The sequence below is a fragment of the Lagopus leucura genome, unplaced genomic scaffold (assembly GCF_019238085.1).
Source record: "Lagopus leucura isolate 7727_CA_CO unplaced genomic scaffold, USGS_WTPT01 Super-Scaffold_100159, whole genome shotgun sequence".
Lineage (NCBI taxonomy): Eukaryota > Metazoa > Chordata > Aves > Galliformes > Phasianidae > Lagopus > Lagopus leucura.
In genome coordinates, this window is record NW_024962335.1 from 18,999,171 (window position 1) to 19,018,494 (window position 19,324).

The window sequence follows — 19,324 nt, forward strand, 5'->3', positions numbered from 1 at the left end:
GATCATAGCCACTGAATGGCCTTGTCATCAATTTGGAGTAAAAGGTGTCTCTTTTTTGTCAAGAGTGTCAGAATTGCATTTATTTCTCATTCAATTAGCTAGGGAACACAGTTGATATCATAAATATTGTACAATGTGGTAGACAGGTGAAGAACCTCATTGCAAATACAATCAATCTGCCAAGCTGTTTTGCTTACAGTAACTGCTTCTGTGTTGCCCTCCTAGGTCTTAGGGAGATGCCAACATTCATATTGGTAAGTCTGTGTGTTTGTGAGATGTATTAATGCTCTTTTGGGCTGAGAATGAAATTATCAACTCATAGTGCTCTGTTAAAATGTGAATTCACATTCCCGTGAGCCAGTGTCCTGTCTCACAGGACCATCTCTTTTCTGTAAAATATCTGCTGATGAAAATTCCCTACTAAAATCTGCCTTAAAGAAATATGGTTCTCAGGTTGTATTAAAACATTTAACTTGTCAAGTAAATAGGTTACACTGAATGGAAAATAGTTTGATATTGTTGTTCAGCAGTTGTGCTGTGCCATGAAAAATAAATTCCTTTCTAGTTGTGATGTCTCCTTCAATGCCACTAAAAATCTGGAAACAAGCATGATGTTCATCATGAAGATCTGAAAATGGCTATACTGGGTTTATGTAGTCCTTCAGGAGAAAACACAGATAAAATGAATTTATTTACAGCTAAATATTACAGATTTGCATCAGTGTAAGTGGGCCAGAATTTGCTCTGCTATTTCTACCCCCTGCTTTAGGTATGTTGCCAAAGAGGGCTAATTATAAGACTGACTCACCTCTCCATTCCTGCTCAGGTTTCTGCTACCATTTAAATGAGCCAGGCTGTGAGGCTGCATCAGCTTGTGTTCTCTGCACTCCCACCTGGCTCTTCTCTCTCCATTTTCAGATGCCACGTGTCTTCCTTCACTCTTTCTACCCAGAGCACCTGTTCCCATGCTTGCAGCCTTCCCCATCTGGCTTCCTTTTGGGAAGTGCTTTTCCCTGGTGGGCGCCCTGCAGACCCAGTGACCCAGTGCAGACTCATTGCTGTACTGGTGCACAGTGGTGTTGACTAGCTCCTGCATCAATGTCTCTGTTTCATCCCCCAGTGCAGACCAGCGCTGACCTGCATGCATCGGAACAGGCTAAGGAAAGAAGCTGGAAAGGAACTCCGTGGTGAATAATCTGCATGTCCTGGTGGGCAACAGATTGTGCATGAGCCAGCAGTGTGCCCTCGTGGCCCAGAAGGCCAATGGTATCCTGGGGTGCATTATAAAGAGCATAGCCAGCATATGTTCATCCTGTTCATCCTGAGGAAGACAGAATCACTGAGAATGTCTCATTGTTTATGAATCTGAATTGTTTGAGTTAAATTGGTGAGGCAGTCTGTACTCAGTGACAGGACCAGGAGCAACAGATAAAAACTGGGACGCATGAACTTCCGTACAAATAGGAGGAAGAATTTCTTTGCTCTTAGGGTGATGCAGCACTGGAACAAGCTGCCCAGAGAGGCTGTGGATTCTCCTCCTCTGGAGAGAAGTAAGATCCCTCTGGATGCTTTCCTGTGTGAGGTACTGTGGAGCAGGCGCTTGAGCATGGATTTAGAGTCGCTTATCTCCAGAGGTCCCTTTCAACACCTACAATCCTTTGATTCTGTTATTCTTTAGAGATCCGGTGTTGTCGCCTTTGACTGTACAAGCGTGGTGCTCCAACATGGCTAACGTAGATGTACAAGTCTGCATTAGTTTGTTTCTTCTACCTTTTTTTCCTTAAAATTACGTTATTCCTCTTGTTAGCAGTGTAGAAACATGCAAATATTGTTAACTCTGAGCTTTAAATAAAAATGTACTCCTATAAGTATGTATGTTCATTATAATGTTAGTGTCAACATTGGGTTCTGAGGAGAACTGCATGAGAAGCACACAGCTAAGGTTAGCATGTTTGTCAGGAAGGCACCACACACACGCGTTTGGAAAGGTATATTGAGGATTCAACAGTCAACAAAGCCACGACTCAACATATCTGCAAATCTGCAGAGGTGAATGCAGTCTGGATTGCCATAGATGCTCTTGGGTGCATATCTGAGCCATTTCTATTGCACTCCTTCATCTCCGTGCAGCTTATTCACCATCGTACAGTGCAGAACAGTGGGGTGGCTATGGAAATGGGGTGCATAAGAGCTGGGCCTCCAGCTGTACAGACTGCTGCACTGAGCCACCTGTCTGATCAAACCAAGTTAATGATACCTGTGTAGCACTGGAAGCGTGCCTTGAGTCTTTGGGACTCCTAAAGCAAATGTCCCTGCTCTGAGCATTCTACAGCCCAAGTTAGACTTGATGTGCTGAGGGATGATAATAACAGGGAATGGAAGGAAGCAGGAGGGGTTGACAGCAAGAAAGGGCCTGTGATAAGCTGAATGCGTTGGATGCGTCATGGATGCGTTGCTGGAGCCTCCTGAGGTTTTGTTGTAAATAGAGCAGAGTGTTCGGACTTGTCAGCAATTGTTTAGAAGCAGATCAGTGGCAGACAGGTGAGCTAAAATGTTGAAACTCATTCAACAAATGTTGAAATGTGGGAAAGAGTTAAAAGAGAATGAGTTGATGTGGGGCTCAGAGGCAAAATGGGTGTTGTGAGCATGGGGGCTGTTGTTAGGAAAGGAAACTAAGGGAGGGAAGAGCAGGGTGGATCACAGCAGAGCAGCAAAAAGAGGAAGTGGGCTCATTATAGAGTACACAGGAGACCTTGTTATAAATTGTTGGTGATAATTTGGACTGGAATTTTTTGTTTGATTGGTATGGAATTACTTATCTGGTTAATTCATCCTGTGTATATATTTTAGCCATAATTGAGCATTTAGAAACCTTGAAGTATGATTTTGACAAAATGCAACACAAGCTTCTGTTATTTTGTCCCAAGAAGATAAATGTATATCCAGAAAGAAGAAGAAAAGACCAGGATGAGAGTTAGCCCATTGGCACTTGTTTATTGACACAATCAAGGAGAATCTGAACTTACTTCATTTCTTCTTGAAAAAGAGACACTGGGGTGGTTCCAGTAATGCACAGTAATCAACTTCACTCAGAAATCTTATGCTTGAAACTATTATCTCATGCTGTAAGACGATTTCTAACATCGTCTTCTTATAAATATTGATATGACAGAACAGTCTTCATCTGAGTCAAACGGAGAGACCCTCTGAGCATTTGGTAAAACTGCATTGGCTACATATGTGTTTATTCATTTTTTATGTGATCATGATTAATTTGTGAACTTCAGTTGTATTATGTTGCACAGTGATTCAAGCTGAGCCATGGAGACGTCTAGCAGTGCAAATCCCTCTGGAGACAGCGTGTTGTATGAAGAGGCTGGCAGACTTTGGGTGGGCAATTGAAGGATATTTTGACTTTAAAATAACTCATCAAAATAATGTCTCGGAGTGAAATCTACAAAGATGCAGCTATTAAATGCTGCAACTCCAGCTATCTAATACTGGAAACACTTGGGGAAGAGATGCAGCATAAAAGAAAAACAGAAATTACTTGTATCTTGAGCTTATTGCTTACCCAGGCAGCTGGCTACTGAGGCAGCTTTCTCACCACCTCTTCTTCTCTCTCTTTTGTGATGCCTTCAGACTGATGCCTGAAATGGTATTGACAGTTCTCCAGAGGAGCTGCAGCATGTCTCTTTTAATGGAAGATGAGCTGTTCAGCATAGCAGGGGGTGCACGAAGCTGAACAAGCGAGTAGATCTCCACGCATCTACATGTTTGTAATTTAGACTGACTAATTTGTAGTTCAACGGTATGTCAGAGTAGATATCAGTGATAGATTTAAATGAAGTATTTAAGGTGGAAGAGAAGGAGTTTTTCTTTGTGGTTAGACCAGGGGGGCTGGGAATGAGTATTGTTCAATCTTGCTTTATTCGTAACTCCATTGCTAACTCACTGAATGACCTTAAGCAAGTCAATTAACCTACCTGCCATTTTATTCCTCTGTAAACTGGGGATAACAATGTTTCCTTCAGAAATGAGTTGTGAAGCATAATTGATTCTTTAAAAAGGGTTCAGCTTCCCCTAGTGAAAAACTTACTACAAAAGAAGAACATTATTGTTGAGTTTACCAACAACAGGCATATATGCAGGAAACTTTTAAAGGCATCAGGAACAAAGGCACATTTTCTTGGCTGGAACAAAGTATTAAAGGGAGGAATGAAAGAAAAGAGAAAAAAAATTAAATGATGGAATCAGCTGAAAAGAGGAGAAATAATGGACACACCTGGCTTACTGCTGATAAGAGCTCTTGTAGTTTCTCCCCCATCATCCCTTGCAGAACTCATCTGAAGGGACATCCATCAAGGTTTTAAACGGGGGAAAACCAGCTGTCCATCTCTAACTCTGTTTGACCAAGTGTAAAAAAGAAGAGTGAATGAGAATGTTCCAGCAGTAAAGGAATTCTCTCTTAAATAGAGAATGTAGGAAGATCAGTTGAGTGTGTTTGAGTTCACATTTCTGTTTCTACATGCTGAGATGGCCTACTCTTGTCAAGATGCAGTCCTGGATCTAAATCACAGAGGGTGTTGACACACTGGAACAGGTTGCCCAAGGAGGCCCCATCCCTGGAGGCATTCAAGGCCAGGCTGGCTCTGGGCAGCCTGGTTTGGTGGTTGGAGACCCTGCCCATGGCAGGGGGGTTGAAACTGGATGATTGTTGTGGTCCTTTTCAATCCAGGCCATTCTATGGTTCTATGATTCTATGATCTCTTGGGTTTGTGGGCTGTAGGCTCCCCTGAATTTCAGCATCTACTGATATTTTATATCCCTTTGACCTTTATGATGCATTCCAGAAGAGATTTTTCTCCCTGCTTTCTTGATTTGGTCTCTCTCTCTCTTAGTGTATCCTGACCAATGCTTCCCAGGATATATCATCAGCACTCTGGGAGCATCTTCCACACATACTGCCTCTATTTGCCAGTCAGTAGGTTTTGCAAGATCTGGTTGGACCCTCAGGTTCCCAAGTCATCTCAGTGGCATTCTTTATAGTTCTAAATGTTATCAAACAGCCTCTCCCTCTTCTAGCCATGGAAACAGACAATCCCCTTGAAGACTTTTTGTTTTAGTCTGGAGTTTCTTCAACCTGTGAGAGCATTCTATTGTGCAGCAGCTGGGTATTAGAAGTATTCAGGATCTTTCTTATTGCTGGTTGTGTCTTGTCTTTTCAGTTGCAGAGGGTTGGTTTTTATGTTATCTATCTAGTTATTTTCCATTCAGTTCATTCTCTCACACATCACCAATACCCAAGATGAATAAGTCCTGCTCCCTACGAAAGCTCTCTGGATGTCACTTTACCTTTCTCCTGTGAAGAATTCCTCCTTCAGATTTTATGGCTGTGACTCCCAAAGTTCTTTTTTTTTTTTTTTTTTTTTTTCTTCCTTTTTGTCCTTGAGAAATGTTGTACCTCAACTCACTTCTCTGGAAATGAAAGAATTGGTTTTTTTGCAGACTAATCTCTTTAACATGCCTGTTGCACAGTCAGAGCACAGTCACCAACGTTCAGTACTCATCATTGTTTCCTATTTGATGGATACTTTACAGCAGAATTGAATAAATGCGTGTCAATCGTGGCACAGAAGTTCTCAGCAGAACAGCTTCAGAGTGTGAGCCATAATGACTATATTGCATATGACTGAATACCCCAAAAATGTTGCCAAAAGCATTTCAAAGGCCTCATTTTCCCCTTCTGTGTTAGGTAGTCTGCACAGAGTACTCTGTGGAAGCATTAAGATCTTTTGTTGTCATTTGCTTGTCCTGAGTGGCTGAGGCTCAACCCTGCTCTACAAATGGCCTTGTTACATTCAGTGCTAGCACAGTATTCAAAGCACAGCTTTGCTGCCCTGGTCTTAGAGATGCCATCCTGCTGAGCCATCATTACATTGAGCTTCCTGCAAGCACAGGAGATGCTTTGGAGAGTTCTTCATATATCAGTTAAACAGACAAGCAGCAAACTGCTAATGAGCTTCAAAATCCTACTGTACGCAGCCTGACGGCAGCAGCCCCAGTCTGCCCAAGAAATGACTGAGTTCTGCCCTGAACAGGATTTCTGCAAATGGCAACCAGACCATCCACTCACTGCACTGTAAGCATCTACATTGTTGCTGCAAAGCACTTAAGATGCTCAGCTTCCGAAAGGCGCTTTAGAAGAGAGACATCAAGCTGTAGGTTTCTGTAAATGCTTCATTCTGTGTGTCAGATTTAGTAGCACAGTACACTGGATTGCTATATTCAATGGAAAGATAACAATGGCGTGTGAAACTAACCACTCTTGTGATTTTAATTCAGTGTTGACAGAAAAAGAGCAGTCATTAAGGGGCTGCTGCCATCTCTTAGAAATTGTGCACTGGTAGCAGTTCTGTTGAAACATATAGATTTTCTTTTCCTTTATTCTTTGTTAGGACTAACAAACCAATGACAATTGCATGGAAACGAGGTCTTCTTACTTAAGAATTCATGCCTTCCTGCTGTGTGTTTCCCACCTGGAGCTACAAGCCTCTCTTTGTGATCGAATCAATTCCTCAGCAACTAATTGTGATATCACAGTGCTAAAGTTTCAGATGGGAAAATGAACTGCAGAAACGGATGAACTCTGGAGAACCAAATACTTCACTTTCACACAAATATTGCTGGTAATACTGAATGAGGAAAGGTAAATGCAAAACTGTTGTGGTCAGCAGCATACTTATATCTAAATAAGGCATTTTTCACCCAAGACATCTGCTGCTTTTGTGTAGATGCACAATGTCTGAACATTGTATATACCTTTATACATATCTACCTTCTTTTTTTTCATTCTAAGTGAGGCTACTCAGCTAGGGCTTTCACAGCCAAATGAAATACGTGAAGATTGAGGTCTCCTGTGTCACATTCCAAAATGGAGGAGTGCTTTTAGAGAGTAGGATTTTTCTAAGCAGGTACTATTTTGAGTGCCAGTTTTCTTTCCAGCCTGGCCTGTGATGATTATTTATCATCTACGAATTCTGATTTTTAACTGATCCTTGCTCTTCTTTTGTGACTAAAAGAATTAGCAAATTGATTTATCATCTAGGAGATAATCACAGATATGATTCATTACCAAAGACTGCACGTCTGCCTTTCAGGGGATTAGTTCACAAACCACTGCTGATGTCACCTATGTCCAGAAATCTCTCTGGGCACAAAGAGTTCTGAAATCTGGCAGAAACTTAGGGGAGGTTGTGTGATCACTGTGATTTGCCACGTAAATTAATAGCACTATGTGTGCAGCTGTGCATAAGACTCTACGTATGCAATAATTATTAATGAACTACAGTAAAATCAGGCTTGTTCAGGCTTTAATGTATTGATAATCAGTGCGTTAGATGTAGCTTTAAGAGTAAAAGTCACTCACTACAGAATATTGGAAGTCAGGAGTTTTGAGATTTTGCTTTGAATCAGTATTCTTTTACCCCAGTAACTCAAATCTGTCATCTTGAATTCTTCTCACTGGATTCCATAATGACCTCAAAATTATGAGTTTTAATGAAAAATAGTATTTCCTGTTTTCAGCTGAGCTCAAAGATGGAGATGTCAGAGAGCCATCTTTGCTTGGTAGATGGCTTTAGCAGCAAGCAACTGTGCTATTGAACTGCTGCATTCAGGAAGTTGTCTTCATCACTGCAGTAGGCAATGGTTTATCCTGGGATTGTTTAGCTTGGAGAAGAGAAGCCTCTATTATGGCCTTCCAGTACTTAAATAGGAGGGGGAATGGCTGTTTGGATAGTGATAGGAAGGGGAAATGGTCTTAAATTGAGACAGGGGAGGTTTAGGTTAGATATTAGGAGGAAGTTTTTCCACACAAAGGGTGGTGATGCACTAGAACAGGTTGCCCAAGGAGGTTGTGGATGCCCCATCCCTGGAGGCATTCAAGGCCAGGCTGGATGTGGCTCTGGGCAGCCTGGTCTGCTGGTTGAAACTGGATGATCGTTGTGGTCCTTTTCAACCCAGGCCGTTTTATGGTCTATATTCACGATACTATGATTCTATGAAGACCTTAAGAAAACACCAGAATGTCCACAAAATGTTGTTCATTTGCATCTTGTGTTCATGAAGTGAGATACATGACCGAATCCTGCTTTTTACACCAAGTCACTTTCCGTTCATGCCAAATGCCTGATGAATTAGGGCTTTGCAGCCCAAGTATGGTGGCTGTTTGGTCAAGAGTTTGGAAGCTGTGTAGTGAGCCTAGCAGAGGAACACAGCTAGGAAAAGTTGTAGCCTGAATGTTAAGGTAGCTGAGTTGAAATTTGTAATTGGGTTTTATTTGTTCCTTTGCTGGAGCTGCTAATATGAAGCTGAGTGAGTCAAGTAATTGCCGGTCTTCACAACCGATGTCCGTGTGATCCATGTTTTCTGTGGATTCTGTTTCAGATTCTCTTGCACTGATTGGTAGAAATACTGACCATGGTGTGTGGAGTCAAGGAGACTGGGAGCTGTTTTCTAAGGAAGGGAAGTGCAAAGTACTCTGAAAGTTTTGGTTCCAAGCTGCTTTAATTGAGCACCCCAAATACCCTGACACGTTTGGAAATATTGGCTTTTATCTACTTTTCTCAGCAGGGAACTGGGAAGATAATTTCATTGATGTTTGTAAAAAAAAAAAAACAACCCTGCAAACATTAGAATGAGAACACCGTTATAGAAAAGCCCATGAGGAGATTAATCATTCTGTATTCAGTGCAAGGTCTGGGTGCTCTGTGGTAAATAGTACATGCACCACACGTCGGGGTGATAAGGATAGGAGAACATTTGAATAGCATTCATTAAGTGAGCAACATCCGTCCTTTGCACTGAAAAAGAAAGGAGAACCTACCAAAAAAACAAAACAAAACAAAAAAAAAGAATGCAATGAGAGATTGTAGCATAACATGCATGTGTGAGAGGTGAATTAATGTTGCATGGGTGGGCTTAGATCTAGTGTTCACTAACTTGCTTAGCTTTGCAATTCAAATGCTTTTTGTAGAGATGCAGCAAAGCAGAAACCTGTGGGAGTTGTCAGAGAGGGCAGTTGACAAACTTCTGTGGGGTTTTGAGGTTCACATCTACCCTTACAGAGCCTCTGCTCGGTTCTCAACCCCCTCAACACCCTGCAGTCTGTTGGACTGATGGCTCAGCTGTTTGTGGGAGTTGCTATGGGAAGCTTCTGTGTGAGAGGCAGCATCGTGTGCGTCTGTGTTGGTACGGCTGGCATAATGGGGATTCACTCACACCGGTATCCAAGGTGCGTTTGGATGATAAAAAACATTAGTAGATATAATTTGCCCTATCTGTGTTTGGTTTGATTGCTGTCTTGCATTTTACATCCTGTAATTAGAGCAGCCAAGTGCCTCCAGGGTCAGCGCAGCTCCAGGTAACACAATAGTAGTGGGAGCTCCTTGGGCTCCAGCAGAGGGAAGGATGGAGCCCGTGTAAATGTCACGTCACCTCTTGGGAAATGAAGAGCACACAGAGAAGGGGAATGCCGTGGATCATCTCTCCCTGCTGAATAAATCCAATCGATGGCACTGATCCCAAGCAACGGGGATTGTGGTGGCTTGCTCAGTCCCCTCCCCCACTAGATGGCACTGAACCCTTTTTCTTTAATAGAAGAAAAAAAAAAAAAAAAAAAAAAAAAAAAAAAAAAAAAAAAAAAAAAAAGAAGAGGGAGAAGAAAAATATGGTGGAGGTCATTTTGATGAATAATAATAAAAATAATAATAACCCGAAGAAAAGCAAATTGCGATCGGTTCTCATGAATTCTGCCCAGCACCTACGTGCACCTCCATACCTGCCCTCCTGTTTGCGGAGGAGGTTTGGGAGTGAGGGGCGAGGGAAGCCGGGGGCAGCGCTAGCAGTGCTGGGAGGCAGCGGGCGAGAGGCTGGCCTACTGTGCAGCATAACGGCAGCTCTGGGCGCTAACAGGCAGCAGAGCTCCTCACCAGCAGCTGACCCCCAGCAACACGGGCTCCGCTCCTCTGTCCCGTGCCTGCAGGCATTTTTCCGTGCACCCACGTGCGCTGCCTTCCCCTCTGTATCGCCGAAATCGCAACCCGCAGAAAGCTAAAACTGCGCATTCACAGCCCGATTCGTGTAAGATCGATGAATTAACTCCCGTTGCCAAGGCATCCTTAATTCACTGCAGGGCGAGGCTGCAACGTGTGTGTGGACTTTTTTTATTTAAACGTCTTCCTCCCCACTCACATTCATCTGCAGGTCGACAAGGATTGTTTTTTTCCCCCCCCGTGGCGAGGTGGGTGTGGGGTGGGAGGAAGCGAATCTCGTAATGATCTGTTTGCACTGGGAAGGGGCTGCCGGGAATAATCCCGAGGAGAGACAGAGGAAGGGTTGGTGATGCTGCATCAAGCCGTGCTCTGCCCCTCCTGAAAGGAAGGACATCGTGATGGTGAGGGAGAAAAGTGTTTGATCCTAAGAGTTAAAGTGGAGCTCGCCTGAAATCCAACACTTTCTCCTACATTAGTGTATTTAAGGTGACTCGCAGGAGGATGTAGCTTGCCATCTGATCGAGCTACAGATACAGGCAGAAAAACAAAAAGGCATGGAGACTGCTGCTGAAATACCTTTTCAGAGAAACAGAGAAAACCTGGAAGTGCATGCCCTTACCCCCAGTCTTCCAGTTCTGTAGTCTAAATAGAGAATAAACCCTGCTGCACCTACTCTAAATCCTGCCTCACAATGCAGCATTAGATCCATGAAACCATTAAACCAGCACCTGGTTCCTGCTTCTTAGTGGATGATGGATTCTTCAATCTCAAATCCAACCATTCCATCAGCTGAGAACGTTTGGTAAAGTCAGGCTTATTCTCTGCTCTCATCCACCAGCTTGGGTCCTGATGCTGAGAACTGACAAAGAAATCCAGGCACACTCATCTCTGTATGGGTGCCACAGAAGAAACCTGTTGTCCATCTGCTTATAGGATCCTGCAGCTTTTTGACCACATAGCTCTAGATTTTTCCCCCCAACAGAAGACAAGTATGGCTGCTCCAAGCTTATTATAAAACTTAATTGCTTGAAAAATCCTGTTATAGAAGTTGATCCACCTAAGCTGATCTGTTTTATTTTACTTTTTTAAGGCTTAGACCCCCAGAAATGTACCTTTATTATGAACCACAAAGCGAAGTTACTGCTAAACATACGTAAACCGGTGCCTTGTTTCAACAAAACAATCAACTTTATCTGGAGCTTTCCAGGCACGGTTAATATTCATAACACAACGCTGAAATTTTGCAATTGAGCTGTTTTAGCAGATGCACTCATCACTGCATCTCTGGCTTGCACTTCCCAGTGTGAGCTTCTCAATCTCGTTTGGGGCTTTGACAACATGGTGCACTTGAAAAGAAACACGGTTTAGTGGGAGACATGTCTTTACATGGCTGGAAATCCCACTTTGCAGCTGAGGTGCAAGGAGATGTGCTGCCTTTTTATTTTGACGTAGGCTTTTGCAACACTCAGTCCTGGGGAGACACGGGGCTGTGGGCTTCTTGGTGCAGTAGGAGCGACTGCGTTATTTGCTGTGTTATGTGCTGTGGAGCCTGTGGGAGCCAAACACTGGGTGCAGTGGGACCCTGCTGCCAGCCCAAGGATGCGCTGGTGCTTACAGAGCAGGGTGTGCCAGGACACAGAGCTTGGGATGCAAGGGAAATGATTGTGCTTATTTCCTTTTTGTACAGCATCATCCGGGGTCTGGAGGCCTCGGTTTTCTGGATCATGTAGAATCCAGGTCTCAAATCCAAGGTGTGCTCGTGCTTCGAGTTACAGAGGAGGTGGGGTCAGAAACAGCCACGGTTGTCTTGGGTTTGGGTGACACAGCATAAGGTCTCGTAACTGAGAACGAGCAGGATCCACTTAAATCCAGGTTTTACATTCTCCCCTTGTAAGAAAGTAAGGCTTCAACATTTCCTGTCTGCAAAGCAGTGCAGTTTATCTTTAAGGAGGCCAGAGAAATAAGAAATGAGTCTCACGTTGCATGGGTGACATCACTGGCTTTTGGCTCGGCGCTCTGTATTCTCTGTCTGTAGGCTTTAGCCAAGGCTGCAGGGCTCGGTGTTTGAACAAGGAAAGATTCCCAGGTGTACGGAAGATTGGATCCACTCTTATTTAGGTTAAAAAACGGTGAAATGAGATTTCTAAAGCTCGTGGACTCCGGCACGCCTTCTGTTGCTTTTGATCTCTGCAAGATGGGTGAGTTATTCCCATTAGAGAGAAAGGGAGAGGAAATTTAAAGACGAAAAAAAAAAAAAAAAGATGTCTGAATACATCTCTGCTGATGCCGAGGATACGTCTCACGTGAAGCCGCTGAGCTAAAACCCTCGGCTCCTCCGTCGGAGATCAGGCCATATGGCAGAGAAACGGCGCAGACCCAGAGCTGTTGACAACTGTTAGGGGCTGCCTTCCCCTCCCCGCCTGAGGTGTGCGGCGGTGTTTTTTTTTTCGCCCCTGGTTTGTTTTGGTTCCATTCCCCGCGAGCTCCCCGCCCCGCTCCCGAGCATCCTTCCAGCCGTACGTAGCCCTGCCTTCATCCTGCAGATGCTTCACGCGCCCGTGCGCTAAGAAAGCGGCGCGCGACAAACCGAAGCGGCGCTGACGAAGGAAGGCGAACGAACGCCGGCGGAAGGGGGTGGAGGAGGGATGCCGGGGCCCAGGACCCGTGCCGCCTAGCGGGAGCCGCCTGCCCGCCGCCGGGCGGCGCGTCCGTAGGCCCCGCGGTCCCTCGGCGCCTCCCGCCCTGCCCGGGCGCCCGCTGCCACAGCGCGTCGGGCCGCCGCTCGGGCAGGGCTCCGGACCGCCGGGGCCGCGCCGCCCGAGGGGAGCGCAGCCGGCGGGACCGGGCGAGCGGATGGCCGGGCCGGCGGGGAGGAGCCGAGACGGTTCGGAAGCCGGGATGTCGGCGGCCGCGAGCGACTGAGCGTCTGAGCGACTCGGGCCGAGTCCGCCGAGGGAGAGACGGAGCCGCGCTCTCCCGCGTTACCAGCCGCAGCCGGGGAGCCGGCGCTCCGGCCGCGATTTGAAGCGCGGCGGCGACGGATCGCTGCCCGCCTCGCTCCCTCCCCTTCGACCCCTCTTTAAACCCGAGCCGGCCGGCCGGACGATGCCCGCGCCGAGCGGCTGAGGAAGAAGAGACGGGTCACCCCTCGGCGCCGGGAGAGCCCCGCTTCTGCACGGGAGGTGTCCGCCCGCTGAACTTTCTGTCCTGCGGGGCCGGGCTGGATTCACCGAGCCGAAAGCCATCGCTCCCGCGCCGCCCGGCCGGCCGGACCCATAGACATTAACGGAACGGCCGCAGCCGCCGAGTCCCCCCGGGTTCGCTCCTCCGTGGCGAGGGCGGCGGGACGTCTGCGCGGGCGGGAGGGAGGAAGGCTGCGCTTCTCCTCGCCGCGTCTCCTCCGCAGGGGAGGGGAGGCCGACGAGCCCCCGGGGCACGACTTGGGAGCGCTCCGGGCGTCCGTCCGCAGCGTGGATGTGAGCCGCGCGAGAGGGGATGCTCCAGGCTGCCTCTGCCCAGTGACGGCCGGCGGCTGCTCCGGGGCTTCGGCGTGGCCTCGCGCTCAAGGGCTTTGCCTGTGGTGAAGATGCCCATGGTGTTCCCGTGAAGCTGAGGTATGGCTGCTGGAAGGTTGCTGCTGTATGCTGGCCTCTCTTTAGCTCTGTGTGCCCTGGGCATGCTGGCTGTGGCGATCTGCTCTGACCACTGGTACGAAACTGATGCCCGGAAGCACAGGGAGAGGTGCAAAAGCATCACCACTAAGAGAAATGATCCTGGCTTTATTTACAACTCCAACAACAACCTGCCTCTCAGGGCCAGCAGGTCGAGGTTGGACCGCTGGGAAGGGAAACTCCTCTTGGCAAGGAACAGGAGGCAGATCTTTGCCATGAGTGCGGTCGACGAGTGCAACAGACAGTACAACTCAACCAACATGGGGCTCTGGAGGAAATGCCACCGACAAGGATTCGACCAAGAGCTGGAGGAGCTGATTGCCAAAGGTAAGGGCTGTTTTTACCAAATACATGTGCCGGGCCCTCCCGAGCTGAGTGGGAGCTGAGCAGAGCCGGTTGGGCTCCCAGGTGGAGGTGAGCATCCCTAGCCAAACCCTCTCCTTGTGATGGGTAAAGCGCCTCGGCTGGGTGCTGCTTCCCAGGGCATCGCCAGGGCAGTTTCCTGTGGGGTCTCCTCCATGGAGATGTGGGGTTTGGGAGCAAGGCAGCAGTGGGGTGAGAGCAGACACACCTCAGAACATCTCTTTCACGTCTCTGTCTCTGTAAGCCCATCACCATGGTATCGGAATATTCTCCACACTGAAGTAAAATGTATGAATAAAGCAGAGCCTCAGTATTTTTTCTTTTATTTTTAGTTTGAGCCTGCTGACTCAGACAAAGTATATAGTATTTTACGAGATGCTACATATGTCTGTATTTCGTCATTCCCTTCCCAAATACCCCATCAGTCCTGAATGACACCATTAGTAGTGCTCACATGTAGGCTTCTATCCTCAAATGGAGCGTAAACAAAGAGAAATGCTAACAAGCAGGAGGAAACCCGGCTTGCTGTTTACACTAAGCTACGTTTAGGAATATTTTCAGTGGTTACAAAACGTTGGATTAATTTATTAGGAGTGTTAGGAATCATTTTCTTTCAGAGTGGAGATGCATCTGTCTGCCTGTAGCATTTTTGTGCTGTTCTTTTTCTAGTCTTCTGGTCCTCCTCCTTCTGTTTTCCCCAAACGTAGTGGCTCAAGATGATGGTCAGTTTGCCTCAAATGTCTCTTTGATCTGAAGTATTGCAAGAGGAGATACGCACAAACCCCTGTCTATACATCCCATCCACAAAAGATTTATGTTTTTGTGAGATGACTGGGATTCAGCAGAGGATGACAGCATCTTTGCTGCCCACAGCGTGGTTGCTCCAAACAGCAAAATAACATTTCCCTCCCATGGTTCTTCTGCGGCATTCAGATGGTTCTCTGGAGATTTATTTCCACCGTGGTGAAATCGCTGCTTCTTACATTGTATTCTCTGTCCCAAGCTCCCTTGGTAGCCTGTGTTGACTCCCTTTTCAGACCATGCACACAGAATTGTTGCTTGAGGCTGATTATTCTCGAGGGATATGCTTTCACATGCACTTGCCAATGTACACATTTAGTTCCGTATGTGTTAAAGGGAGTCATACTGCTGTGTAGCACAGTATAGACATGCACTGAAGCAGCACAGACGGGTGATGTAGTGGAGAACCTTTCACCCCTCTCTGTGTTACTGGTGACCCTTAATGTCCAGTTCTACTTAACGACCTTCATGGGATGCATTGGTGGCTTCAATCCTGTTAGCAATGGACAAGGGTCTGCATCCTGACACCTCAGTGCTCATGCCAACGCCGAGGGATTTCCACTCTCTGTCTAGCTGAGGGTGTGGGCTTGCTGTGGATCACTCTGCCATGTGCACCTTCTGTGCTTGTGGCACAACTGGAGAACTTCAACCTTGCCAGCGGGCAAACATCGCAACGGAGAACTCCTTTGCCAAATAAAGTTTCAATTACTAGAGAGATTTTTTGTGTTGAAATAAATTAGCCGTTTCTCATTCACCACCCATCTCGTCCCAGACTCAAGAATATCCGGAAGCTGATGAGATTGCTTGGCTATGGGTTGTGTGTAAGAGCAGCTCTGGGAAGTGTTAGTGATAGACAAAATGAGGCACCTTACTCTGAGGTGGTTAAACATGGGAGAGGATAGTCTTTGGAAGATGCTGTCAAGGCTGTGTGTGTATGTGATGAGCCACCCTAAATGCACACTGCTTCCTGGGCCTGGAATGGTGCGTGCCGCTGTGCTCCTATCTCTGGTTGTATGCTGGTGGACACAGAACCAATGCTCAGGGTTGGTGCCCCAGAATCAGGAGAGCGCAGACGTTGGTGTCTTAATTCCTTGCCTTCTCTGACGGCTTTCTGTGGATGCTTTACAAACAAGTTTGTAGTGTGTTAAAAGAAACTTGAAAGGAGGGACACTGATAATGCTGAATACCAATGGAGGTCTTTTCGGAGGAAGAGTTCACCTATATTGTAAGTCTCAGTTATGCTGAAGAGTCACATGTTTACATTAATGCTTTGTGTTGCTTTGGCATCTTTGGGTTAAGACGCAGGAGAGCAAATACAATGTCTGCTTGGTAATTGACAGCTGCTGACTCGCTCACATATAAAACCAAGGATAGCGGTATTGTAAGATCACTTATCCACTGTAAGTTAGCAGCTGGATCAAAAACAGTAAATGGATTTTACTCTTCCTTTACCAAAAAGTAATGTAAAATAGCCACCTATTAAGAATGCCTACATGCTGAAATCTCTGAACTAGAAATTTGATATGGAGCTGTCTTTATGAGGGAGAGCAACTGGTGTCCTTTTTTCCTCCTAAGATATCAGGCATTCCTTTACGACCCACAGCTGTATGGTGACAGTGAAATAAGTACATCTGCCGCTGCTGTCAGATGTTGAAAACAGCTCTGTGCTGCAGAGGAGGCAGGTGTTGCGGTTCATCTCGGCAGCACCACGCTGCTTGTCTCGCTTGCCTTCCATGCCAGACGCTCATCTGGAGTTGGAGATTGCAGGGGTGGTGTTTGGGCAAAGCATGCCTGATGTGAATGTGAAGAACTGCAAATGTGCTGTACCTGTAGTCATCAGATACCCTGACTGGAGTGCATCTTCTTGCACTGAGGAAATACCTCTCTGTAAAACCACAGCTCCAGGGCAAATGGTCATTGATACGTGGGCCTTTTACCTTCCATCCTTTGCCAGCTGCTAATTTAATATGGCACACCTCTTAGAAAACTGGATAAACTAATGTGGTTTCTGGCCCCAAAGATTGCATTTAATACTATGTGTAATTGAATGTGAATGCTATTAAGTTCCTTTTTTTTTCTTTCTTTTTCTTTTTTTGTCTTTTTACACTGGACAGAACTAAGTGATCCATTTACTCAGAGACACACTTTTCCCTAGGCAAAACTTCCAGTTTTGAGAATGGTAGATTTGTCTATCAAAGGATAATAAAAAATAGTCATTAAGAGCCTAACTAGCTTTGCAAATACCCTGCAGTTATTCTGCTTGTGAACTCTGCTGAAATTAATACAAGCTGTAGGCAATGGCTCGTGGCAGGATCAGGCCCTGTGGTATTTGGCAGTATTCTGATGCCAGTGGTTTTACAAAACAGTTCTGTTTCTGAAGATTCTGGGTCACTGCTGGAATTCTATTCTGTATTTATTAAATTTCTTGTAATTAAAACATTTACGTTAGTAATACAGTTAGACAAATAGGCAATGAATTAAAACAGATTTTTACATGTGAGCATACTTGGGGAGAGCTAGACAGACGTAAGAACCCAAGGGCCTGGAGGACATTCCAGCACTGCATCAAAACTAGACGACTGATTTGATCTCTTTGTTATAACTGAAAACAAAGCAAAATGTACAGAAGATATGTAAGATATAATCAATAACGAAAGTACTGGAGCCAAACATGCAAACCAAGGCTCGGTCTTGCTAACTTTTACTCACTTGAATAATGTTCGTTCCTGTGAAGAGGCTGTTTAGACTCAGGGGAAGCGCTCATGTAGAGGAGGGCCAGCCAAAGAGGAATTGCTTATGGGGCTGATCCTACGATTCTGCCTTGATCTTTGATGGACTCTTTTAACATCTTGGGACCAGAGTTTTATTCTTGATAGCTGAAGCCCCAAGCCAAGGAATGCCGGTCCTGGTTTTGTTCAGTGCAATGCTCTAAGCTTCTAATACTCGGATGTCTGCATGTTCTCCTCAGTGAATGAAATAGCCCTGCTGCTCAATGTCCTTTTAAATATAGTGTTTTCCATACCCTGTTGCAGATGCTGGCTGCTTTTCTGCCACTGAGTTTCTAGCAAAAGCAGCATTCCTTCACCCCACCAAAAAATTCTAGGGAACCAAATGCCTCCAGCACTATGCATGGAGAGATTTGAAGTGCAGGTAAGCATCCATTCACAGCAGGGGCAAGGAGGAGGTTGTTTCCTGCCTTGGCAATCACCAGCTCGCAATGCCTTGTGCACAACTTGTAGTGACCCAGAAAATAAACCTGCAAGCCACAGGGTCTGTCCGCACCATTACTTGGATTGCAGCGTTGCTTGGATGCTTTCCTGTTCTAGTTGAGAGGGAAACAAGAAAGGATAAAAAGAAATTACATCATTTAATTATAAAGGTACAATGAAGTACACAAAAAAGTTGCACAATAACCAGAGACTGTTCTATTTAGACAATTACTGCTCAGAGGATCTTGTATCTCTCTTCTGGAAGACTGCCAGTTAAACTTGCCTGGATGGGGCTCTGCTGCCTGCCACTGGAATCCAATTTTATTTTAAAAATTTTACAATGACCTTATTATTTCAACTCCCTGTTTACCTTCCTTCCTCCCCAAGGTCCATGGAAGTCATAGTAAATCCTATTTTTAAAACACTTCACTGCATGTACACTCAGATGCATGCCACCATCAAGAAAAATAGAAACTAATTCCTGTGCAGCCTGTCTCCAAACCAAATAACATGCAAGATTTCTGGGATGAAAGCCTTCACTGTTCTGATTGTCAGATGCATGGCACAATTGAGGAAGAAAGGCTTAACGAGACTACTCCAGCCATCACGAGGGATTATTCATACACAATTGGGAAAGCCTGAAGAGAGGCTACTTGCATCTATTCAGATTTATTTCCATAGAAGTACTCACAGTACCTTGCAGTTCCATAGATTTCAGTTTTAAAATGCAATGTTTTTGCCAAACAAATCAGGACAGCCGTCTTTTTGCGTATGTTCTTCACACACTTAAAGAATGTAAGTGAGTGCTTAGTTTATGTGTTTGAAGTCCCACTGCATGTACTTATTATAAAAAGGACTTTTTATTGAGAAAAAAAAAGGCATGGGGGCTTGAAGCCCCCAGTACAAGAAAGATGCAGAGCTCTTGGAACAAGTCCAGAGGGCCACTAAGATGATCAGAGGCTGGAGCATCTCTCCTATGAAGACAGTTGAGGGAACTGGGCTTGTTTAGCTTGGAGAAGAGAAGGCTCCAGGGAGATTGCATTGTGGCTTTCCAGTACTCGAAGGGATCTTGTCAACAGGAGAGGGAATGGCTGTTTACGAGGGTGGGTAGTGATAGGACAAGGGGAAATGGTTTTAAACTGAGACAAGGGAGGTTTAGGTTAGATATTAGGAGGAAGTTTTTCCACACAGAGGGTGGTGACGCACTGGAACAGGTTGCCCAAGG

General features: G+C 45.6%; 1 protein-coding gene across 1 annotated transcript in view; it reads left to right on the top strand.

Moving 5' to 3' along the window:
* The first annotated feature begins 13,625 nt into the window (after nt 1-13,625).
* Nucleotides 13,626-19,324, top strand: part of TMEM178B (transmembrane protein 178B) — a 209,919-nt gene continuing 204,220 nt past the window's right edge. The window contains exon 1 of the mRNA XM_042890363.1: nt 13,626-14,053. Within this exon, the coding sequence (XP_042746297.1) occupies nt 13,672-14,053 (382 nt within the window). The 5' untranslated portion in view covers nt 13,626-13,671. The remainder of the gene's footprint in view (nt 14,054-19,324) is intronic.